Source organism: Branchiostoma belcheri, unplaced genomic scaffold, assembly GCF_001625305.1.
Source record: "Branchiostoma belcheri isolate BF01 breed outbred unplaced genomic scaffold, Haploidv18h27 scaffold185, whole genome shotgun sequence".
In the NCBI taxonomy this organism is placed as follows: Eukaryota; Metazoa; Chordata; class Leptocardii; order Amphioxiformes; family Branchiostomatidae; genus Branchiostoma; species Branchiostoma belcheri.
In genome coordinates, this window is record NW_017803324.1 from 13553 (window position 1) to 39164 (window position 25612).

The window sequence follows — 25612 nt, forward strand, 5'->3', positions numbered from 1 at the left end:
TATGTTCATATGTACATTCAGTCAGAAAAATGGCGAGTTACAAAATTCGCAGTCATTTTTGTACCCGAAATCGTTCTTAAAGATAATATTACATATCATCATGAAAGTTCATCTGTGTTGGTAGTTACATGTTTAAAGTCAAAACTTTTGGTCCAACACAAAAATTCTCTCACCTAGAGCTTTCGACCAGTCACTCTAGTCTTCCTCAGTAGACTGACCCAGGGAAGCTTGTCACGTGTCTTCTTTGAAGTGTGACGTCAACACTGGGTCAAATGTATCTGGTAGACAATGTCGGCCCCCGTCGCGGTTCAATGTAGGGTGATGGGCCCTGATTTTTTGTGTTGGACCAAAAGTTTTAACTTTAAACACATTACAATATCAACTACAATATCGTAGCTGCGCCCTCTTAGCATCACCATGTGGCTGGCAATGAAGGCAGTTCGCAGTCAAGGGAAGCTCTCTATTTTTGGTCGTTTCGGCAAATCAGCATCCTCTATTCCCCACACCATGTTGTATGGATAATATCTATAGTGCAGAAGAGACAGATCAATGAACTGACATAGCATCTTAGCTTATTTTAGATTCTTTCACAACACCCCATACTTTTGACGCAATTTATCTGGAAGTCTGGTACGTGACAATGCAGTGCAACGTTAGAATTATAAAACTTTTTCCATGTGTTTCCTTCGTACACATCTAACAAAAACTCTGGTGCCATCCAGGTCAAGTTAACATTGTTTTCTATCAGACCCATTAGTTGGAATTCCTGAACCAGTTGTGTATCAAAGATAAATATCTGTGTCTGTGATGTCTGCTGTTATTGGCAAACTCTGTCATCACGCGTACACTGTTACACATGTGTGGATATATGGCATATACGGAGCTACCTCTAATATTTTTATATGTTACCATGTCAATAATTTTACTATAAAAATAAATTCGTCTAGAGTAAATACGAAAAACTTCCGTTCGGTTGAAAAGTAATAGCTGTTTAGCAGCAATACAATTTCTGTCGCCCAAAGAGTCAGCTGTCCCCGTGGTCTCAACATTCCAACTCCCAGACGTGTTCCACGTGCGAAGGAAATCACCTATTGGTATCCTTTTTCCCTCTAATTGTAAGTTTTGGTGATTTGATTAAGCTAGCTGGATCTAACAATGTAGGTTTCAAAATGATAGGTAATGTAGACTTTTGTTTTCGCTTCCGCTCTCCTGGACTAGGCTTTGGCTCTTCCATACTCGCCTGTTCAGTCAGTTCGTTGGAAGTGCGGTTGTCTAAAAGTTTCTTTTTTCTTTCACTCATGATTTTTCGATACCACCTTTGGAAAACACGAGCAGCAACTTCCTCTCTTCTCTTCACCAATGTTGATGATATCGGGATCTCTTTCATCTTATGTTCTTCTTCTGAACCAGGCACATCCTCTTCATCATCATCGTCTTCTTTCCCAACTGTACCTAAAACAAATTTGGTCAACGCTTTCAACAGGTGCTTGCTGTATATTCTCTCCCCTTGCATTATTGGGATATTCAGATAGGCTAATGTTATTTTGTTTGGTTTCTTGATTTGAAGAGGTGGTTCTAATTCGTTGACGAAGTCAGAGAGACGCTCGTATTGAATATACTCGGTGGCATCCGGATCGTAACGTTCCCACACAGCGTAGAACATCTCTACGTCATCCTCTGTCACCCCTCCCTCCTCAACCTCTTGTCGAACCTGCAAAATGCAATGAAAGACCTATATATAGAAACTTTATTTGCAAAATCATGCCCGAAGGCTAATTGCTTGTACAATCAAGTATAATACTCATTGCAATACAGTAACAGGAGACAGGTAACAATCTGTCTGGAAAAACTTCTACTTCTACCACAAATGTACTACGCTAGCTATTATGGGGTTCGACTTCTTCTTTGAAGACAGTGGATAATGAATAGTCCCACATTCTGCATAATTAGTGGGTTTTGTGATCTTGGTAGAAACGTATTTTTTTGGTGATCTTCTAAATGACGAAATGATGGAGAGATTGTTGTAACTGTCTGAAATAATCTGTTTCTTTTAGTCTCATAGTGAGGACACTGGCTAACAAAGAAATGTATTTCATTTTCCACTGCATTCATTGGACCATATTTACATGATATAAGTATGGTTGATTTATGAGTAGGACTCAACATATCACCATACTTACCGACAGAAGACCAACATTTAAAATTTGAGCTTTTTGCCACGAAATTGACGGGAGTAGTTTGAAGCGAACCCAACATACTGTACCCTCTCTGTCAATGAAACGAGAAGGAAGAAAAGGGGGAGAAGGAAGAAGAGAAATCTAATCTTCCTCTATTTCTTTTTCATCTTTAAAAAATCGATTTTGGCACGATCTCGTTCATTTGGTGGATTACGAATCTTGAGAACGTTGAAAAAATCTCCAAACGCGTACGGATGCATTACTGACTGGGGGCAAACGCACGTGTATTGTTGTCCTTGTGAAAGATAGTCCACATAATTTAAAGTTTCTTGAGTCAAAGTTGCAGAATTTGCAAGAATGGTTATATTCAATACAAATTCGTCTTGAAGTAGCGGGCAAAACCACGTTCAATGAAGAAAAACAGTATTCCCCATGTCTGGAGGGGGAGTCATAACTATTTACTATTAACCGTCGAATAGTAAAGTTCAAATATAAGACGTGGTAGCAGTTTGTAACGTTTTCACAGGAACTGAATAGATGTATTATCATGAAAGTTCATCTGTGTTGGTAGTTACATGTTTAAAGTTAAGACTTTTGGTCCAACACAAAAAATTCTCTCACCTAGAGCTTTCGACCAGTCACTCTGGTCTTCCTCAGTAGACTGACCCAGTTAGGATTTTAGACACTGAACTATTTCTTGAGAGGGGTGAAGGAAGCCATTTACATTAGGGCCCATCACCCTACCTTGAACCGCGACGGGGGCCGACATCGTCTACCAGATACCTTTGACCCAGTGTTGACTTCAAAGAAGCAACGTGACAAGCTTCACTGGGTCAGTCTACTGAGGAAGACCAGAGTGACTGGTCGAAAGCTCTAGGTGAGAATTTTTTGTGTTGGACCAAAAGTCTTAACTTTAAACACGAATAGATGTATGCTAAACATGGAAATAAGTAAATACCCACCTGACTGAAGTTATCCAGAATAATGGCAATGTACATGTTTATCACGATAAGGAAGCTGACCATTAGATACACCACCATATAAAATATAGCCACTCCGGAATTCCCACAGTCTCCATTGGAGGATGGTGTGTCCGCAGACGGATCACAGTTCGGAGGACCATCGTTTATAAGTGGGTCCAAGATCCCGTTCCAGCCGGCTGACGTAGATACTTGGAAAAGAGTTATCATGCTGTTTCCAAATGTCTCAAAATTGATAACATCATTCAGGCCGTTACTTTTTTTCACGTAAGCAAAGTTTGACATGCCAAATATGGCAAATATAAACATCACGAGGAACAGCAACAATCCGATGTTCAGAAGAGCTGGTAAAGATAAAGCCAATGCGAATAGAAGGGTCCGTATTCCCTTTGCACCACGAATTAGCCTGAGCACCCGTCCGATTCGAGCCACTCTGACCACTCGCAACAATGTTGGTGAGACGAAATACTTTGCGATGAAGTCAGCAAGTATTAGACCTGAAAACAAGAGAAAAACAAGTGTCCATAGGCGACAATTCTCCGTGAAGTTTTATATTTTGTAGTTACATGTACACAACAACACGGCATTCTTAACAGATGAACAAAGTCATCTTTGATAACATTATCTTTCAAAGTTTCATTTGCTAAGTGTTATTTTTTTTATTCCAATATTTCATGACTGGACATGGTGACGGCACACTCAAGTTATATCAGCTTATTTTATGCCGTCACCAACGCAGAGAACAAATACAGAACAATACTAATTTCCACTTGAGTTAAGTGGGAAAAGTCGTGTAAAGTGCCTTTCCCAAGGGCACAAGATCGGTGGCATGTCAGGACTCGAACCCAGGACCTCTGGGTTCCGAGTCGATCGCTCTGCCGCTACGCCACCCACATGATCCCACTTCGTTGTTTATTTGATACGATATCCTAGTAGGTGCAAACCATATCTGCTTTCAGAACCTCGCCTACGACACAGTTACTTAAGCTACGGCCTATCCCACGGGATTATGAAAATACAGGTGTTTCTGAAATGTGCATTTACTCCGATATGAAAGCTGCTACGGTAAAAAGAAAAAACATAAAAGGGTGCTTCTGGAATATTACATTGGCCACGAAAACAGCTACGGTAAATATAAACATACGTGCATCATCACGAGCATGCCTACGGACGACATATAAAATTACATGCCGATGAAACAAAGGGAACCCTGTGTGTTAGCTGCGAACACGAGAAACCGACAGAACACAATACTCCTGCAGGGGAGATACCTCCTTCATGGAGTAATAAAAATCACATTCCAGATATTGATAAGTCCTATGTTTTCACTGGTATGCATAATGGTGTCTGTTAATGTCGCACCCGCCATAGATTACATGTGTTACACGCTAATAAAGTACAGGAATTGTATAAGTTGTATGAGACATCTTACTTACCTAATAGTGACATCACTACAACGACGAAGTCAAAAATATTCCAGGGTTGCTTGAAATAGTACCACCGCTGTCCTACAATCTTTAAGACAGCCTCGAATGTGAAGACAGCGATGAAAATGATATTGATAAGTTCCAGCGCCTCTTTAAGCTTTTCACTCTGTCTGTAGTGCTCAATCATCATAGACACCTAAAAATGTAAAGCAAAATACTATATTTTGAAAAACCGCATTCACCAATTTCACACTTCCCATAATGCCTAGTAACGGTCACGGATATGACGTAAGACCACCCCCTCCCCCTTCCTCGATGTAATATTATGATATACGTAATGTGACCGTGCGAGTAGGAGAGTCTTCGGTAGAAGGTAGAACGATAGAAGGTACGTCATTTTCTCTAATTCCAACAAAAAGGCATGCGCTTTATACTAGAGAAATAATTCAAAACTTACAATAGTTCACCAGTTTGCCGATAGAACTTGTTGGAAATATTACATCGAGGAAGGGGGAGGGGGTGGTCTTACGTCATATCCGTGACCGTTACTAGGCATTATGGGAAGTGTGAAATTGGTGAATTGCATTAAATCAGCTGAAGCTGACCTTACAAACTAGACTTTAGGGTGCTATCAGGGAGATACCACAACTTTTTCACTTATCGCATATTCTGATTTAATTATTTCAAGAACTAAATGAATGTAAAAAAAACGCATATCTATGAGTATAAACAAGACCCCTGACTATCTTTCATGAACTCTTGAAAAGTGGCCGAAGCCCGACAAGTTTACTTTTGTACTATAAAATGAAATACATGTAGATGGCGAAATACGAGGCAAGGAGCTTTAAAGTTTTGAATACAAAAGAAAGTGATAGATAAATAATCTGACATGATTTATGTCGTGTATGAACAAAGTTCTTAAAACTTGGTATAAAATAACGCTTGCCTCGTATACTATTGGTAAATTCTGACCATGTAATGTTACCGTCCACTTCTGTATTCTAGTCCTTGCTTCCATATCTGTTTCCTTTTAGTGATATCATATCGTTCAACGTTGGTCAACAGTGGCGGATCTTTTGTATGGGGCGCCCCCATTTTCTGGGAAGAAATTAGCCACACATACACAAAAAATTGTATCTAATAGTAATGAATAAGTTTTAGAAATTAAATACGTCAGATTATTTACTTGCTACTCACGTTTGTATTTCAAAATTAATGTTACATGTTTTGTTTCATTCCATTTCTCACCTGCTGGGGTCTCAACTTTCAGTTTGGAAAATCAACCTTTCGACTCTCAAATACAGCCCTGTCAAAGTTTTATCCAAGGACATAGCTCTGAAATACCCTTGAATTAGAATCTAATTGTATCTTTACTTGCAATTTGAAATGTTTTTCTCACAGCTGAATTAGTTCTGGCAGTTTTGTGTCTAAAATATGGCTTGTGAATGTGGTGCCTACATTGTACTTGCTGATGTAAACACTCAGGTGCTGTATGTAGAACTGGGCATGTAACCGCCAGCCAATATCTTATGATACAAGCCAGAACATTGAAACCAGTGCTGTCATTACTAATACATCACATTCTGGGTTACCGGCAGATCTAACTTCTTTATGTGCAACCAGACAATTTCTTATCTGCTGTCTCATTTAAAAGTGTATTGAAGAGTAACTTTTACTTGACAAGCTAAACTGTCTTAGACTGGCCTCCCCCCCCCCCATGTACACTGCACGGCTGCCAGGACATTACTGAAGTCTGGTAGTTTATGTTATCTAATTTAAGTCGGCAGGGTTGGGTCATTATATAGTATTACTTTTTTCTTGGCGGGGAGCTGGAGCTTTTCTGGCCGGCTGCCTTCTCTGGCCAATTAATACCCTTTTTATACCGATTTCTACGATTTATTCACCCCGCAAACGAAGTCTGGTGGAGACTAAGTATTACTGGCCTCTGTTGAAAAAAAACTAAAAGATTCAGAAGAAGAGACCTAATAGATAAAACAACACTTGTAACAAACTCACCATGTTTAGGCAGATGAACACCATGATGGTGATGTCGAACTTCGTGTTCAACGCCGTGTCGTAGAACCAGCCTTGTACACAGTTCTGCAAGAGAGACAGTCAAATATCTCAACCAAACACTGGACTACACTACCAAAAATGCTTTTTCTTGTTTTTCTTTCTTCTTTTTTGTACAAAGAAAATGTATCTTATAGCAAGAAAATTATTCTTTCAACAGGAAATTTAAGAATCCCCGTAGCAAGAAAATTCAAGAAACACATGTATTTCTTACTGTAGCAAGAAAACGATTCTGTCCACAAGAAAATATTTCTTGAACTAAGAGCTAGCTGTTCTTGAACCAAGAAAACCATTCTGTACACAAGAAGAGATTTCTTATAGCAGAAAAAAAATACCGTAAACTTTCTAAAAATTCTTAAGATTCTTGTTGGTGAGCATGATAGTAGAAATATTTTCTTTTCTTAGGAAAAAAGAGGAATAAAATTCTTTGTGTAAGAATCAACATACAAAGTCTTTGAAGAATGTTTCTTGAATTTTCTTGAAAATCCCCCTGGCAAGAAAATATTTCTCAACATAAGAAACATAAGTGAATTAAATTCATTATCTAGTAGTTGAGAAAACGTATATAAGCTTGTGACATGTACACCAATTTTCACAATATCACTGCAAAATGATTGAAAGACCCACGCTAGTAATGGCCACCTTAATTACTGAGCGCATTGCAACACGGGTTTGTGTATTTAGTGACTCGGAGGAGACGTACAGACATCGACAAGAGACTTGCATGCTATAGTTATGTAGTGGAGGAATGTTTGTACTCGAGTGGTTTGTTGTAAAATGTTACACTCTATGGGGTGACATCCTTGTGGGTAGAAAATTATAAGAAATGTAAAGGTTGTTGAGAAAAATCCAGAAACAAAAAACTTACAACGAAACGGAATTGAATGTGCGATTTCTTACCGATGGCCTTGGTATCGCTTTTTTGGCGTTTTTAGATCCAAGCTTCTTCATGGCCTTCCTGTATTTTTTCTGGTCCTCCGTCATAAAAAGGTCTTCTGAGTCACCTCCCTCCCCTGAGTAGGCAAAGCAAATAAATCATGTGAGCAAACGCACATTCTAGTCTGATTTAAAACATCGTTTATGAGTTGGTATGTTTCTCTTTTCTCGTGTCAAGAGCGGGTCAGGGCTATTTTTCTTCTGTTGCCTGCTTATGTACTACAGATGCACCACACAGCTGTTGTAGTGACGCCATTGATCTGCATTCAAATCAAACACGACTACGGACTACGTATGCTGGAAAAAGAATCAAGCCCTGATTGGCGCATAAGAAAGGATGGAAACGAAATAATGTTTGTGGGACGGCAAAAAGTAGGACTACCCTGTTTCATTGATTAAAAAGTATACATGCTTTTGTCAGTGGGAAAGATCTTATACCTTCGTTTCTATACCTTCGTTTCTATGTCTTGCACAGTTTGCACGCGAAAAACTTGAGTTGTGGGAAACATATCAAAGCCATGATATCATGGTATCTCTCTCTCTCTCTTTCTTTCTCTGTATATACATTATGTGGAAAACCTCAAGTAACATTTTGTGTACATATAGTAGCAAGTAACAATTTGTGTGTATATATATTTAGATTTATATGTTTAGATTTAGATTTATATATTTAGATTTACATATAAAGCATGTATGCATACATAATGTGAAAAACCTCAAGTAACATTTTATGTTATATGTAGATTAGTGAGTTATATGTGGATTATACAATTAGTGAGCAATGAAATGGAAATGCTCTCTACTAGCCGTCAAAGCATGGCCGTATAACTGATACATATACTTCACACTAGGAGAAACACAGCACTCTATACAGTCTATACAGAAGGTATTAGTAGTTTTCTATAGTACAGGCAACTCAGGTAATCCCACGTTTTAATATTACCTGAATGTCATTTTAAGAATAATACCTTAAAAGGCCGTCCACACATGAACGTTGTTATCAAAGACAAAAACGAATGCCATCGTAGTGGCTTCTTGTATGTGGCTGGTGCAACTGTCCATGAGATACCTTTGATAATTAGGCAATAAGGTATCCATAGCGAGTCTGGTGACTATATACGAATGTAGCAGAAGGCGATAAATGTTACTCAGCATCGAAACAGGAAGTCACAACCGTACACCTCTGGAGCAAAGGATTTGCCAATTTTGTAGCTCAAACAAAGTAGAAGATGAGGCCCACTTTATTTATTGTAGTTTATATAATAATGAAAGAAATGATCTTTTTAGATATATTACAAGTACGTTTCCATACTTCCAATACTTGTCTAATATTGAAAAATTCATCTTTCTTATGCGCTTTGATCATCCTGTACTATACAAACCCGTTTCAAATTATATTTTTAACATCACTAAGAAACGAGAAGAAGCCGAACCTCTGCATTAGAGTAGTTTCAGAACTGTTTGTACTACAAACATGTGTATTACCCTTTCATCTGTTGACCTGTACTAAGCCCGATAGGGCATGAATGTACAATAAAGGTTAATGAACGCTGAGATTTCTGAGTTGCCTGTGAAGGTTACCTTCCACCGTGTGTTATCCACTACATACCGATGGTGTTAGTAGATCAGGGAGGTCGACGAAGAGGCTTCACCTAACCAGAAGGCACACCCCATGAATAAAACGATAAACTAGCTTATCATACTTATCATGCACTTCTTCTGGGCGTTGAAATTGTCGATAATGACACCGATGAAGAGATTAAGCGTGAAGAAGGAGCCAAAGATGATGAAGACGACGAAGTACAGGTAGAAGTACAGGCTGGTTTCTCTGTCTGGCTGCATTCCAACCTGGCAAAAGATATGAACATGTTCGTTTGTCAACATGAAAGTTCATCTGAGTTGGTAAATTACATTATGAAAAACTTATGAAAATTTTCGACTGAATCACTCAGTCGTCCTCACCTATCTGACCCAAATGCTGTGGACACGTGATTTTTCCCACGTGTGACGTCAGCAAAGGGTCTGTCTGAAGTCGATATAGCACATCCACATAGAATCACCGGGACACACAGTGGATCTGGAGGGGGTCAGAATCTTGGATACCGAACAGGATTACTTCAAGAGAGGCATAAAAGAGGCCATATACATCAGGGCACTTCAACCATCGCTCAACCAAGACGGGGGGCGATATCGACTTCAGACAACCTTTGACCTTTGCTGACGTCACACGTGGGAAAAATCACGTGTCCACAGCATTTGGGTCAGATAGCTGAGGAAGACTGAGTAATTCAGTAGAAAATTTCTTAATGTAAAAGTTTTTCATAATGTTCGTTTGTATTGTAAACATGTTGTGGTGAGTATCCCTATACCCTATATCCGCCCAGTCACTTCGAGAAGTGGATATGCATATTCAGTTGTAATACAACATAAAGTGACCATTTGAATGAAGTATACTCGAGTAGCATTCTGGTCACATTAAGCAATAACGTGAATGTGTAGTCAGCGTACTGAGAAAGACACCATAGAGCAATTTTCAGCAGAAAAAATTAACCAGATCTGAAGATGTCCTGGGAGATAATAGTTACATATGACAAATGTCCAGAATCCCTATGCCGATACAAACTTTATGTCTGGCCACTCCTACCTTTCGTTTGAAATGAAATTTGAGTCAAATTTGACCCCCGAACACGCCGCGAGCACTGTTAAAATCCTCCCAAACACCAGCCAACCCCTGGTCAACCATGGTCTAACCTCAAGCCCACCAAGGAATGTTTGTGAAACAATGTGTAGCCATCAGTAGCCAACCACAGCCGACCTTGCATGCTCACGAACTTCTCCCAAGCATGGCAGTGTTCGGGAGGGTATTTTCGGCTACAAACCCAACTCACTGTCAACCTCTGACTGGGTCATTAAACACGCTTCAAAACCTGCCTCAAGTCAACCTTGGACAAAAACTTTGGAAATGTCTTTCAAAGAAGGCAGATGATGGCACATTTTTGGTTACATCCCTTAGTCCCATGGTGCTCATCAATAAATAGACCCAAGAGACGAACGAAGTTACCCCTCTGACGTCCACAGCATCGGCCATGATTTCTATCCATCCTTTAAACGTTGCCTGAAACAGACAATAAAGAAGATCTATTGATTTACTGATTGAAGAAGATCTCAAATATGAAAATATGAAAGTTTCAGATATGAAATTATCACATAATTCGTTCTTATCGGTGTCATACTTTAGCAGAGCAATTTCTGCGTCAAAAGAGAGACAACGGCACAACCACGACTGACCTAAGACTTTGCTACCGTAGAACTATCGTAAGATGTGTTAGACAGGGGCCTTACAATTGTTAGCTGGACTCACCACTTGAAACAAAACCAGATAAGCTTGTCCCACGTTGTCAAAATTGATCTTGGAGTTGATCCAAGTGTAGTTTTTCATCAGGCACTCTTCTTTGTTGTCAGTGATGTTGATGGGTAGCCGTTTGTTGTTTTCATCTACACACTTTGTAACAAACAGTAGAGCATGATTATGTTCATATAGCGAAAAAGTGAAAAAAATGTGACCATGGTGATTAGTATATAGGTGATGTATATTTCATGTCAATAATTATACCATGACTTCTGTATACCTGTACGGTACAATGTAGGCACCATTTTGGTACGCAAGCTATAGGTGTCTGCCAAAACTGAGAGAAACAATTTATTTATTTATTTATTTGGCTTACAAAGAATCCAGGGTGTCCCAACTAGTCAACGACTATTACTAAGGGACACCCTGGGGGGGAAAGATGAAAACTGTTAGACATATACATAAGAATGCATATTACAAATTACATACTTAGTGAGATATACAGTTATATACAATGGTGTGATAATATATACATATATTTGTTAAAATACAATAATACAATGGTAGAGTCCTAGTATATACATGGTTGCCGAGGCGATATGTAATATGTTACAGAATGACAGAAAGAATTTATTGAATTTATTGTAGTTTCAGTATCTGCACATGTACAATCTGTGGTCCATTCCAGTCTCCTCGACTTGTAACTTTTTTGTTATGATTACAAAAGATCACCCTGTATCGCATTAGAACAGAACGAACCAACTAAGGACCAAACTAAGTATATTACTTGTAACTCTACTAGTATAGATGTTGAGAAAGAAGTGCTCAGAAAGTTATTCATCGAAACCTGTACTGGTAGAATAAATAAGTAAATAACTTGATTGTCCAGAAAGAGATTTCGATAGGGATCGAATCGCCGATTGTAAAGCAGAGACTCTATCGGGATCTCTACTGCCTTCTTTAACTATCATCAGTCAAGTCAAATACGGTAAGGCCACACCAAGTAAATTTTATGGATGACGTCCGCGCGCGCATTGATTTTAGCCTGTTCCTAGAAAAAAACACAAGAAATTCCGCTTCCTGTAACTATGACCAAAGAGTCACGACAGTGCTACAAATCGTTAGATTGACGTGAAACCCGTAACGCGAAATGGGTAAAGAGCACATGCTTTTGTTTCTGCAGGCCTGCAAAAATGTGATGAAAGAAACAGGACAGGACGACAACTGCTGTTCCACCTGATTTATTGCTGTTTTGATGATGAATAAAAGACTTCTTGCTTGTTACACTGTGTCACCTCATTCAATTTGTGTCCTAACATTTGTCGTCTCTTAGTATATTTCTAATCTAGGAATCTTGTTTTTTAGAGCCCTTCTTGTTTTTTTTGCGCCATCTCGCATTAGATTTAGGGTCTCCAAAGGACGTCATCCGTAAAATTTACTTGGTGTGGCCTAAGCTCTAAGAAAAATGTTCAAACCTTGAAGAACTGTCCCCCAAACAGTTGGACACCCATGATAGCGAAGATGAGCCAGAAGACAAGGCACACCATCAGCACGTTCATGATGGACGGGATGGCCTTCACCAGCGCGTTCACTACAACCTGGGAACATGGCGGGATGAATGATGTTGAATTTTTAATGCATGGACCAATTGGCAGCAAGAACCGACCGTTATAAAAAGAGCTCAATCCCATACTTTGTCACACTGTTGAACGATTCTGTATAGTAGGTAATCCGTACAGTCCTTTTGTGCCTACAGATTTTATTTAGTGTCCTTGTATTTAGTGTCCTTGTATATACTTTACTAGTATCTAAAAGAAAATAAGCTAGGGTTTTAAATAGTTGCGGCATTATGATTTTAATAAGTGATATGTAATATGTGCACCCAATTTAGCCTGTGGCTGCGATGTGAAACATGCCAATTGTACTGTTTATTGTATTTGTGAAATACCAATATATATATATGTTCATGCATGACCGGGCAGGCTATACGATATTAATCTCCAATCTGACCATATATACTGTGGCAAGGTAGTGTCAATTGGCCATAGGAGTGTCCATTAGCCACCTAGGGGGCTGCTTGATGATTATACGATATAGCGAAATACCACTGTACGGTATAATACTGGGAAACGAAAGTACAGTGGATTCTTGATTTAAAGTATACGGTCTCAAACCTGATGCGTTCCTCTACAATTCAGCGCAGTTTTCACCTCGCTGTCCCGCACGGAAGAATTTCTACAGCTTTCTCAAGCACTACGCCGCACTACTTTGTGCCCGAGCTACTATTGCCGGGGTTCGCCCATAAATACTGTGCTATGTGACCTCTACCGGAGAAGAGGCCGACCTAACCTGACACTAATAAAAGTGTTAGAAGGTGGTGAGAACGACGGTGATCTGTGTAACCGCCATGCTAGACAGGAGCATATGACGGGGCATCAGTGTACCCACCTCTGGATGAACTCAGTTTCACGTTCAATTCCACGGATATACCTGACATGTTGGGACAAGTACGCTAATGGCTGAAATTTATGTATTTTTTTCATATTTAGAGGGTTTGAGGGTGTACGCGTCAGAATTACGCAAGTTATCATAACATCATTTTCTAAAAACGGTCCTGATTTGAATCCTTTGTAACGAATGAAACATCAAGGAAGCCCAGTTACAGCATCTTGCAGTTAAATTGGTCACCTATACACACCTGGTAAAGCTTTGGTCCCAATTGGAGAAAGAGGCCCTGCCGGATAGTCCCCGAGCTGTTTTTTGGCACTTTCGGGCGTGACCCCTACGTGGCCCGGTCGGACACCCCGCGGCGACCGGGCTATTTTTGGGCCCGGCGGGGACCCGAGAAGAATTTGATCCTGACTTAAATTCTACCCGGGCCCCGCTGACAAAAAGACCGACAAAAAGACCGAGCTGTTGGAACACCGACAGGTACCCCTCCGGTTGCCGGCAGTCCACCGGGACTAATTTGTCACGTCACAGACCAGATACCCACAATAAGGGTGTGTACTTCGTAAGACTGTGTCAAATGTGTGACGTCACAAATCAAATGATCACAACAAAAGCGTGAACTCTGTATTAGACCACGGTCACATTTCCAAGCCGGGGCCCGACCGGGTTGTTTGCGTGAACGAAAAAGAAACAATTTGTACAAAGAGAATACACAAATAGTGCTCAAGGTTAATTTTCTAAAACTTTTTTTGTGTTTTGCTGTCTCATATCATAATTTTCGTTCCAAACGACTGCCCGGCCGGGCCCCGGCTTGGGAAATGTGACCGCGCCTTTAATTGGGTCAGTACAAGACATCGTCAGAGAAGCTGCCGGGTACCTGCCGGGTGCCTGTCGGAGACCGACCAATATTAAAGTGTGACAAAATGCCACTGAAGGAAACTTTTAATTGTGACCACAACAAACGGTGCCCGCCAGGCTCCAGAGTGCAATTGGGACCGAAGCTTAAGACACAAATTACCTGTTTGATGTAGGTGCATTCACTGTGATTACTTAAACTAGATAGGGTACTTACCCTCATGCCCTCCGCTCTAGAGATTGCTCTCAGTGGCCGTAACGCTCTCAGTGTTCGCATGGACCTGAATGCCGACAGATTAGAAAGGCCAAGAGCCTCCGCCCCTATTCCGAGCAGGGAAATCTGGAACGATGCACCAAAACGTCTGGTACGATTCATCAGTACTGCGCATGAGCAATGCAACCTGACCGTATGACGTGATGATGACCTCAGCCTTTCCCGTGCCAGAAACTGCTTTTCCAAACCTACGAAACCATGCTAAACAGCCAGCATTGAGTTTTGAGCAATTTCGGAAAACTGGAGAGGATAGATTGGTGAAAAAAAACAACAACGGAGATGCTATATAGATATTGTGTCAAGAAAAGATTAAAGTAATAAAGGTTAAGGTTTTTTGCCTCTGGACAGAGGATGAAAAAGGCACTCAGCTTAGACAGGCACTGGTTTTACCATGTTGTAAATAACTTCGGGATGCGAAGCGTGTGTGGTTTGATATCTCTGGCGTAACGTAACGTAGAGGTAACGCATAAAGTGAATCATTGAGAACACCACGTATCTCAACAACACATGGGCAGAGCCAACAATTATGTTTACCGAAGGAAAACATATTGTTTTTACTCAGTTTCTTCCTCCTCTTCTGTTCCAAACACTAACCTCTGACCTGGCCAATGACATGATTTGTTGACGTCTGTCACCATGGTGACTGGTGTTGGGTTACATAATGTTGCAATTTCATGGTCTGCTCTACTCCTGTTACCATACACTCGTAGTACATGTATGTGAATGTGTTAAAGTAAAAATTAACAGGGCAGATCATGTCCAAAGGTAAATATTATGCATTTGATTTGGAAATGTTACTTCTCTAGTGTTTTGTCCGCATTAGTTGTTGAAAGAATTACTTTTTCTTCACCTGAGTAACACGGGTTATTAAGCATGCGGTGCACAAACAAGGCGAATTTACTGTGATCTGTCTGTTGGGTACTTTTTTTGTAAATCGTTTTATCCTTCTGGTAGAACAATCAGAGGAGAAATGTTGCTCCCTAGCATGATCAATAACTGTAGACCACAATACCCATTTTCGCATGTTTTGCAGATTTCAGTATGGCATTGTTAGAAATGACCCCATATTTAGAATGAACAGGCTCCGTACATGGGAAAATGACTTCAACTGATGATGACACACGGAGCACGCCTAGTGCACTACAGCTAGCTAGACATTTCTCTCGATAACAAAATGGTGACACTAGGGCACGTCTAGTAGCAACCAGTAATTTCTATTACACTAAGATATTATTTGAAGAAAAAGAGAGATATTATTTGAATAAGGAGAACGAATACTAAAAACAGCATAGACTGAAATAATAAAATATGGTGTCGAAATGTGTTGCGCTCATGCAAACAATGAAAAACAATGAAACTATATAACAAAGTTATTTATTTCTGTTTCTTGATTTTGTTTAATTAATCAATTATTTCATTGTTTAATTTTGATGTTTGATTCAAATATGTTTTGTCATAAGTTACCTTTGTTTGGGGTAGGCCCTTTAAAAAACACCTAGGTTTCTGGCCTACCCCGCATATTCTTTGATTGTGTAATTTTTTTATATACGTGCAAATGGTAAATAAACAAATAAAAAAAGTGGACAGTGATTTTTCGTCGATGACAAAAATAATGGCGACACAAGAAAGCACGAACCCCGCCAGGGCCTACGTAAAGCCTTGTACAGCTCGATGGCGGTGATATTCCTTCCCTTGGCTTTAACATTTTGCTCCGCCCATGTAGTTTAAAGACAGCCGGTGTCATCAATTATCCAGCTATACTGGTGCTTCTGCGTTACGACTTTGAAAGATCTTTTTTTTTCACGCGGACATCAAACGAGGGAGAAAGACAACTATATCAGGATACCGTCGTAAGGCAATGCAATCTATAAAGTTACTGAAAAGCGTGGTAGTTGAGTTTAATGGAAACAAATATCGTTCACAATACAGTTAAACCTGGCCAGACAACCACCAATCGCTACATACTACCCCCAATCATGTTAAAACCGTTCCGTCCAATTTTACATACTTAGGATACAACATCTCAATCAATTGGTTTCACTCCTCAATTTACTATATACTGCACTTTCCAAAATACTTTTCTACAAAATCAGTCTTAAAATCATTTGCTAAAACAATTTACATAAATCATATCACTGCCCTTCACAGAACAGAAACATGTCAGTGTTTCATGGGAGAGAGGCATCCTTATTATGGCTTCCCCACACCACGAATGAAGACATGCTGCTTTCTCTCATGCTTCTCCTCCTCCTACCATTTCTTTAAAGGGATTCAACTCTGCCATTTTTCAGCCGAATGAAATGAAATTTGGCATGGAGGTAGAGTGAGCAAATACCCCCAGACGTTTTTTTTTTAAACAGGCCTTAAAATTTTTTTGGGTCATTTTCAGGCAAAAATGTACATTTTGGCTCCTGTGCCCTAATATTGAAACCAAATGACCTGAAATTTGTCATAGGAGACCTTGGATACAATCCCACAGAACTTAATTTACGCTTTAATTTTTTTTACTTTAATTAATTTTACGACTGTTTTGCTATTTTTGACCAAAAAGGTACATTTTTTTCGCTTCTAGCGATCTATGCGCTAATACAAAACCCCCAAAATGACCTGTAATTCAGCATAAGGATATCGTGGCACCAAATTCGTAGCCTATAGTTTTCACTATTCAGATGCAACCCTTTGAAATACTTTGATTTACCTTATTTTGAGTAAAAGCAACGATTGTAGCTTGAAAACTTGAAAACCCAAATCCCCAACTGACAGTTCTAAATAGAACACTCGGGTTCTACCAGGGTTCTACATGTTTCAACAGCAGAAGGCGTTCGAAGATTCCATTGCTTCGAATTCCATTGTATAGACTATTGGAACACTTCATATTTTGGACAGGGTTGATTTAGGAACAGTCCATTTGTCCGGGATGTGCTGCTGCATTTGCTCCCAAACAAATGTCGGCCTTTCTTGTTTTGATTTGTTATTCAGTACGTTAATTCTGTTTACAGGAAACTAGGAAATTATGATAATACGTGTAAATAGAAGTATACTTGTTCTGTTCATTTTTTGCCTGCGAATATTTTATCTACATTGTTTATGATCTTTACATATCTAAAGTACATACATAAAATGATTGTCAACAAACACTTAATTGGTGCTAAACAGCTTTTTTTGCAGTCCCAATTGAGCTTTCTTGGCTACGAAATCAGTGAAGCACATGTTAGCAGTTTTAACATACGAGCCCACATTTCATTGTTATACGAACATGTCTGTTGTGGTTAAACAATGGCTTGTTAAAATCTATTTGAATAGCAATATAACATTTATGAGCCCTTCATTTTCTGGGAATTACTAGGTATGTCGAGTGTATATTGTGCAAATGTACTGTGCATGGATGAGTGGTTGTTGAGACCAGGTTTTTCTGTATAACAATTACGCTGATTCATCACAATCAGGTACTAAAGATCAGATACAATCAGATAGTAAAGATCATCAAATTCAAGGAGTATATACAAGAATACGAGAAGATATCAACATAAGTGATAGAAGGGATGAAGGGTTAGGCCACAGCAAGTAAATTTTATGGATGACATCCTCCGCAGACTCCAAATCTAATGCGAGCGGGCGAAAAAAAACAAGGCGGGTCGAAAAAAAACAAGGTTCCTACAATTGAAAAATTTGACCATGAAGGTTTTACCTCCATGATTTGACTCAATCATTGTACAAATGATTTTTATTCAGTGGGAACATCACATATACACATCCAGCATCACATATCACTGCATCAAAGTAAGAAGCAAAACATTAAATCAGAGCCTTTGCCCATTTTCGGCATGTTGACCACTGTCAGAAAGCAACATAATTTCTTGTTTTTTTCCCCAAAATCAGGCGAAAATTAGTACGCGCTGATGTCATCCATAAAATTACTTCCTATAGCCTTAGTAAGATTAAGCGGTGTTCAGGAGTGAAACCGACGTTGCTGAAGACTCATAGAGGCATTCATTTCGAGGTTCGCGATAAGCATGTTGGGGAGGGGGGGTGGTAATGAACCATGTGTTACGTGATGAATCTGGTGGCTACCCTGTTAGCGACAGCCGAGAATCTTGAGACAACATGTACATACAGGTCTGTAGTGTCGGCGATCCGGGACAGAGTAAGGTTTGCATTTGTTACTTACCATAACGATGACAAAGTCCAACCAACACCAGGCATTGGTGAAGTATTTCCTGTAGCCAAATGCAACCCACTTTATGAGCATCTCACCGCAGAAAATCACGGCAAACAGCCGATCCGCGATGTTCAGGCCAAGCTGCAAGGCGGGTCTGTCTTTTAAATAAATATCTTCGAAAGCCTAAAGGAAGAAAACAGAATATTTTTGTTGCAACACATTTTTCTATCAAGATAGGGAAAAGCTCTGTGCAATGGAAGAAGTTCATCAGGACAACTGCAACCATGGGGCTTTGTCTCAAATATGCTGACCAAAGCCATCATATTACATTTGTTACGTGCCTTTGAAATGTGCCTTCTGTATGAAGTCTGATGATAGAATGTTTTGATTCCATGCTCTGGAATATGAAAAGTTTTATCAATGTGTGATTAAACAAATAACCTTACCAGCGCCAAGCTGCTCAGTAAAATCATCCCAACGATAAATGTCTCGAAGTACTTGTGAAGAACGATGAAGTTTGCTTTTAGCCGAACATTCTTCCACATTTCCCCAGCTTTCCTCTCCTCGTTGGCACATGCACAGCATTTGTAGCAGCATGGATAACAGACAGGAGGACAGCAATCGATGATTACATCTGGATCTTCGTTTTCTTCGTCCTGGACATTTCCGTGGCTGGTGCTCTGTTCTACTGACTGAGCACCCTTCTGTTCACTGGCACTGTTGTCTGGTCGATTCCCTGCTTTGCAGTTGACATGTTTGCCATTTTCTCCAACCGGGGACGATTGTGCTGCCCCGAATTCAATAACAATGCCAAGGTCATCTGCGCCCTTCATGGGAACAAAGTAGGAGTGACGTGTCAGTAGACAGTAAGGAAAGTTTGGAGAAACACCTGAAATTCTTGGTATCTGCCACCCAAATCAGTAACGCTAAGTTTGATTATTTGAATTTGATCGATCATATCTCCATGACCTCTATGAAAAATTGGGGTATTAGTTGTGGTGTGTCTGTGTGTATAGCGTCTTGAGTTATGCTGTTCACAAACAAACAAACAAACAAACAAACGGACAGACGCCACTTAAAACATCACCGTTTTGGGGAATGTAACAACTACAAACCTAATTCTGTCATACCATCTTTTATGAAGATATTGGAGAAGGTAATTCATGCACAGGTTTACACGTACCTTCAGGAACACAACATACTAAACCAGGACTAAACCATAGTAAATCAGGATTTGGACCAAAATACAACGCACCCGTAGCTTCAACCAAAGATATCTGGGGTCCCAATGTTCCTTTCGAATGCATAATCTACCTGTGCGTAGACAAACTAGTTCCGTTTAGAATTCAGTCAATGATATTCATCATCATCATCATCACTATCCATTAAAAAAGTCAATTCGAACTCCATTCAAAGATATTGGTAGACACATTTTTCTAAAAACAAAAATCTCCCAACTGCGTAAATGTAATAAATTATGTGTAACGGAATGTCTCTCTTGCTACAATAACCCAAGAGTGAATATGGACAGTTTTTTTAAACCTAATTGGCTTGATTTTCAAGGTAGCCCAAGTGTTTCCTTTATTTGAGGCAGACAAGATATTGTTGTCTAGTGCAACAGTGGAGGTATATAGGCGCTACCAACTGACCCGGCCGATGGGTCTAGACCTTTTAGCGGAGTGGTTAGAGCGTCTGGTTATGAAGCTCTGGTGCTCGGGGCCGTGGGTTCGAACCGGCCCGGGACCAGAAGGGTTTTTACTGGCTCCGCATGTTTCTTACAGTGGTTTCCACACCGGGAATCGAACCCGGGCCTTGGCGGTGAGAGCGCAAAATCCTAACCACTAGACCATATCGGAAGCGCCTATATACCCCCACTGTTACACTACACTTAACGAAAGAGGTACAATATGTGGAGCCTGTGGAAGCAAGTTACCTTTTCTGATATCCTATGGTTACAGACTGGTGTTTGGTTTGAAGCAGCGTCCTTTATCTGCACAGGTCCACCGGTGGGTGTATGGCCGTTCATGGAAGGAGTAGGAACAACGATTGTGACGTCATAGTTGGAGCCGAATTTACACAGAGGCGCTGGTGCGGCCGATTCCAACAGAAAATGTGATGACGTCACTGTTGGTAAAGTTTCTGCAGCCTCCTCTGGAAGATTGACGGAGTACACATAAACAGTAACCTACAGCGTATTAGTGTTAGAAATGATACCCACAGATGGTTTGCAATTAAACTACGTCTATACAGATTATTAAAACTTTCCTATAACGAAGAAAAATATCTCAGCGAACATACGTCACAGGTCCTCCATTACAAAACTAAGAATCAGAGAATCAGTCACAAATTACGAATCGAATCAGGAAGACATAACCGCACTCCTCTAGCACAAAGAACCTGTCAATTCTGTAGTTTAGGCCAAATAGAAGATGAAATACATTTCACCATAGATTGCCCCTTGTACAGTAGAGATAGACTCATATTTTTAGCCATATATTAAGTATATTTCCCCACTTCAGATATTTGACTAGTAAAGAGAAAGTTGTATTCCTTTTAACTTTTGATAAACCTACGCTAAGTAATCTCACAGCCGCATATATCCATACAATCACTACTAAGCGAGAAGCCGAAAATAATAGAAATTAGACATTTATCTACACTCTTATATGTTCATATGTAATGTATATGTTTATGTTCATGTTCTGTACCCATGCGACCTGTACTTAGTTCTGTAGAATACAAATGTACAATAAAGGTCTTCATTCATTAAAACTCTATTTTTAACAAGAAACGTAATAGATTACCTACCCGCATCTTGTTCTGCAGCTTCCTCAGAGTTTGCCAGGTCCGCAGTATGTTGCTCGTTGCACTTTCCTTTCCCTTTCCTCCTTTCTCTCCAAAAACTTGGGCGGCAGAAGTCCAGTAACATGTGTGCCCACCGTTTGAGTTTCTCTACTGCCAGTTGAAGATTGTTCGGTTCACCATCACCTTCCGGCCGGTCAGCTAGAGAATCTGCACTGAAGCAGCTCAGCAGCAAAGCAAGGAACAGATTCAGGATCTAAACAGGTGGAAAAACAACACAAGTCATGACATTCTTAACTTAAACGTCTTGAGCCGTTGATAAGAATTGTCAAGGCCATATTAGTCTGTTATCTTTTTGATTTAAAACAAAATCGGAGAAAAAAGAAAACGGATGTTGTACATTCAATACAAAGGCATATGAACCTTCCCCACGTGGGAGTTTCTATTTCGAGATAAACACCAGCACCTACACTGGTGTTGTATCAAGAACCGTGCTTTATATTTATTAATTTATTTGCATGTTCATGCCCATGGGGCTAAATGCATACATCAGAGTGTGATGTTACCTGTACATCATACTGAGTAACATGATACATAGGATACAAGGATAGAAGAATAACAGAATGACGCAAAAGTCTTAAAGACTACTAGAGAATAAACTAATCTAGGCCTTAAGGATTTCTTCTCTCTTTTTAAAGTAATTGAAGATAAATTCACAAAGTTTTTCTATTGTATGGTCATTACTGGTGGACATGAGATGACTGAATATCTCTTTCTTTATTCTACCTTTATACAGTTTGTCTAAGTAGATTGTTCTAAATAGTGTGTCACGTTCAATATCAAACAATTTACAATCAAGTACAAAATGTATTTCATCTTCTGCACTACCAGAGTTACACACCTTACAGAGTCTATCTTCTACAGGAGTCCGGTTATGTGCCGGTTTCTATGTGTAAATTATGGTCACTAATTCGTAGTTTTGACATGGTTCGGCGATGCTCGGGATTTGGGATACTTAGGTATTTTTCTTTACCATATGCAACTTTGAACAGTTTGTATGTGCTTATATCTGAACCATGCTCAGGCACGGTCTTAGGTAGTCCTCGCGTATCCAGAACCGTGCCTGTGACGTGAAGACTATCCAGAGCCGTGCCTGACCCAATCATAAACCTATTCAGGTACAGAACTACATGTAGATAGATTCTATAGTGATACTGAGAGCTGACTGTCTACTGTACACAATACTACTGATGTCCGGAAACCCAGTCGACAAGCCATTCACCAATTTCACACTTCCCATAATGCCTAGTAACGGTCACGGATATGCAGGGATATGGCGTAAGAACCTCCCCCCTACCCCTTCCTCGATGTAATATTTCCAACAAATTTTATCGACAAACTGGTCAACTATTGTATGGCATGTGCTTTATACTAGATAAATAATTCAAAACAATAGTTGACCAGTTTGTCGATAGAATTTGTTGGAAATATTACATCGAGGAAGGGGGAGGGGGGATGTTCTTACGTCATATCACTGCATATCCGTGACCGTTACTAGGCATTATGGGAAGTGTAAAATTGGTGAATGGGCAGTGAAACCGGCTCCCTGACCTATACAGTGCATGCCCAACCCTGAACTTATCACTTTCATTTCGTCCATTGGAAATATCCAAACCACTAGCAGACCAGTTGTTTGCGCAATGCTGACCAAAGGTCGGACTGGACACTATACTAGGACACAAAACATCTCTATAGAGCCAGATAATTGCTGGTATTTTTTTGGGGGGGGGGAGGGGGGTAATCTGTGTTTAAATCAAAGGTTTGTAGGACTGTAAAACAACTTGTGAAAAATGAGCAAGTTACCACGTGAGAGTTGAAATATCCGGGCACTATCAAATCTTTTTAAATGGTCAATGTTTTTCTTTCGGCCATAGTTGAGTCTGGGTCTGAATGTATGTCAGCAACATAACTCGAGAAGCTGTGGATGGGTCTTCATGTTATTTGATAGGGGATTTCTTGTATGTGCACAGCAGAACTCAAGAAGCTGTGAATGGATCTTAATGATTGAATAGCAAAGTTCTTTCTATCACAACCATTTATTTTTCAAGCCAACGTTTCGATGACCTGTCATCTTCATCAGGGCAATTCTGACTGGTTTACTGTGCACTGACACTAGATGTTACTTGGTGCATAGTGCACTTAAGGTGTTACATAGTTCACAGTGCACTTATGCTAGTTTTGTCTGTTTACAATGCGTTCCGGAACGTAGTGTAATTGTGACATGCATACTAGGCGTTGTTACATCATAGGGAAATATGCGGTTCCAACTGTAAAGTGTTTCTATTTATAATACAAGGAAAATCGTAGATTTTGTACCTCCGGGTATTGTAATGTATGTTGCAGAATGTTGGGTGCATGTTGGGACTGTTCTTTAAATTAACTAGTGAATTCGCGCGAATACCATTTTTTTTCGAAAAGTTTCGAAATGTTTGTAATTGGCCAAATGATCTGTGAAATCACTACTCCCCCCTAGCCGACTGGAGCCCAAAAATAGAAAGGACAGGAGGCATCCCGTGGCGAATCTGGCTGCCCGACCCTCAGCGACCAGCGATAATGTAAACAAACACCCACACAAACGGCCGCGTGAGAAATCAACTTGCTCTCGAAAATTTATCAAGCCGACCGCTTCCCCCCGCGGCTGCCATCCCTCCCCATTTATCCCACACTAGTTCAAATCACGCTCGGTCTTCAAGTATATCTTAGTGGATGATGAAAATCAGAAAACAACACGGAAATCCCCACCGAAGTTCGAAAACACAGGGACTGAGAGGCTTTGTACAGACACCCGGCCAGATCCGGACGCAAGGAGAGCCAGGGCGGAAATCAGGGTCGGCGGGGCGTGTGGCTTTCCCTGGCCGAAAGATTATCGCTCACTCGCGGTAGGGGATGGCACCCAAGCTAGCTCCAGGATAACATCGGCTACCCCGAGCCGAGTGTGCTGATTGATTGGCGAAGATGTAACCATCATCATCATCATCTCATCTCCGTTACTGCCTAGCCCTACCATGTAGGATTATTGGCAGCCGTTACGCATTGATTAGTTACAATTGTGATCCAGTACATAAAAACAAGGTAAAACAAGGATAAATGAGAAGGGAACATAAGACAACTGATTTTGTGTGTGCTAAAGACGGGACAAGTGCATTAGTGCGTTAGTAATATTTACATATATACAAGACATGATGGGGTGGCTCAATGCAGCAGGGTCCTCGCCAGTTCAGATTTGAACTGGGCAAGAGACCCCGCCTCCGCCGCACCAGGCTCAAGTTCATTCCATTCCCTGATGGTGCGGGGGAAGAACGAGAGCCTGTAGAAGTTGGTTCTGCTCGCGATGGCCTGCAATGTTTGAGTGTGATTGATGCGACGGGAGCATCGAGCCATCGGGACAATCCTGGTTGAGTGTGGGACGGAGACAGCGTTATGTATGATCTTATAAAGCATGACCTGGCGGGCGATCTTCCGGCGTACTTCCAGAGACTGCCAGCCCAGGTTTTGCAACATAGATGAAACAGAACTTGCACGTCTGTAGTCACTGCAGACAAAACGGGCAGCTCTACGCTGGACCATCTCCACTCTACTCACCTGGTCCTTGGTGTGGGGATCCCAGACACTACAGCCGTACTCTAAGGAGGGTCTTACAAGAGCCATGTAAGCTCTCTCCTTTGCCGCATTGCTTGAGATTCGTAGGCAGCGTCTCAGCATTCCTAAGGTTCTGTTTGCTTTCGCTGTAACTAGATCGACATGTCTGCCCCAGGTCAAGTTTGAGGAGATGGAAACACCGAGATATTTGGTGGTACTTACCTTGGTTAAAACGTGGTCATGGAGGGAATAAGGGAACGTTATTGGGTTCCTAGAAGAGGGGACGGTCATCACTTCACATTTAGATGGGTTGAAGGCCATCAACCACTCCTTCTCCCAACTACAAATACTATCGATGTCATGCTGCAGTCTTTTACAGTCGTCTTCTTCCTTGATACTCATTTGCAAGATGCAATCGTCGGCGAAGAGCCTGACTTTAGCATGTGCAGCGTATTTAGGAAGATCATTGATGTATGCTAGAAAGAGAATC

At 40.5% G+C, this 25612-nt stretch overlaps 1 protein-coding gene across 2 annotated transcripts in view; it reads right to left on the reverse strand.

Moving 5' to 3' along the window:
* Window positions 1-298: 298 nt before the first annotated feature.
* The window catches only part of LOC109467633 (sodium channel protein type 2 subunit alpha-like), an 80783-nt gene continuing 55469 nt past the window's right edge, over window positions 299-25612 (reverse strand). Inside the window, exons 17-30 of one of the 2 annotated variants that reach the window (XM_019765668.1) lie at window positions 21490-21739; window positions 20615-20832; window positions 19128-19508; window positions 18691-18864; window positions 14466-14588; window positions 12418-12540; window positions 10955-11095; window positions 10655-10708; window positions 9297-9441; window positions 7558-7670; window positions 6601-6684; window positions 4594-4780; window positions 3140-3654; window positions 299-1711 (exon numbers count right to left, since the gene is read on the reverse strand). In XM_019765668.1, coding sequence (XP_019621227.1) covers window positions 1085-1711; window positions 3140-3654; window positions 4594-4780; window positions 6601-6684; window positions 7558-7670; window positions 9297-9441; window positions 10655-10708; window positions 10955-11095; window positions 12418-12540; window positions 14466-14588; window positions 18691-18864; window positions 19128-19508; window positions 20615-20832; window positions 21490-21739 — 3135 coding nt within the window. In that variant the 3' untranslated portion in view covers window positions 299-1084. Of the gene's footprint in view, window positions 1712-3139; window positions 3655-4593; window positions 4781-6600; window positions 6685-7557; window positions 7671-9296; window positions 9442-10654; window positions 10709-10954; window positions 11096-12417; window positions 12541-14465; window positions 14724-18690; window positions 18865-19127; window positions 19509-20614; window positions 20833-21489; window positions 21740-25612 lie in introns of both variants that reach the window. The other variant, XM_019765667.1, reaches the window with a different exon arrangement.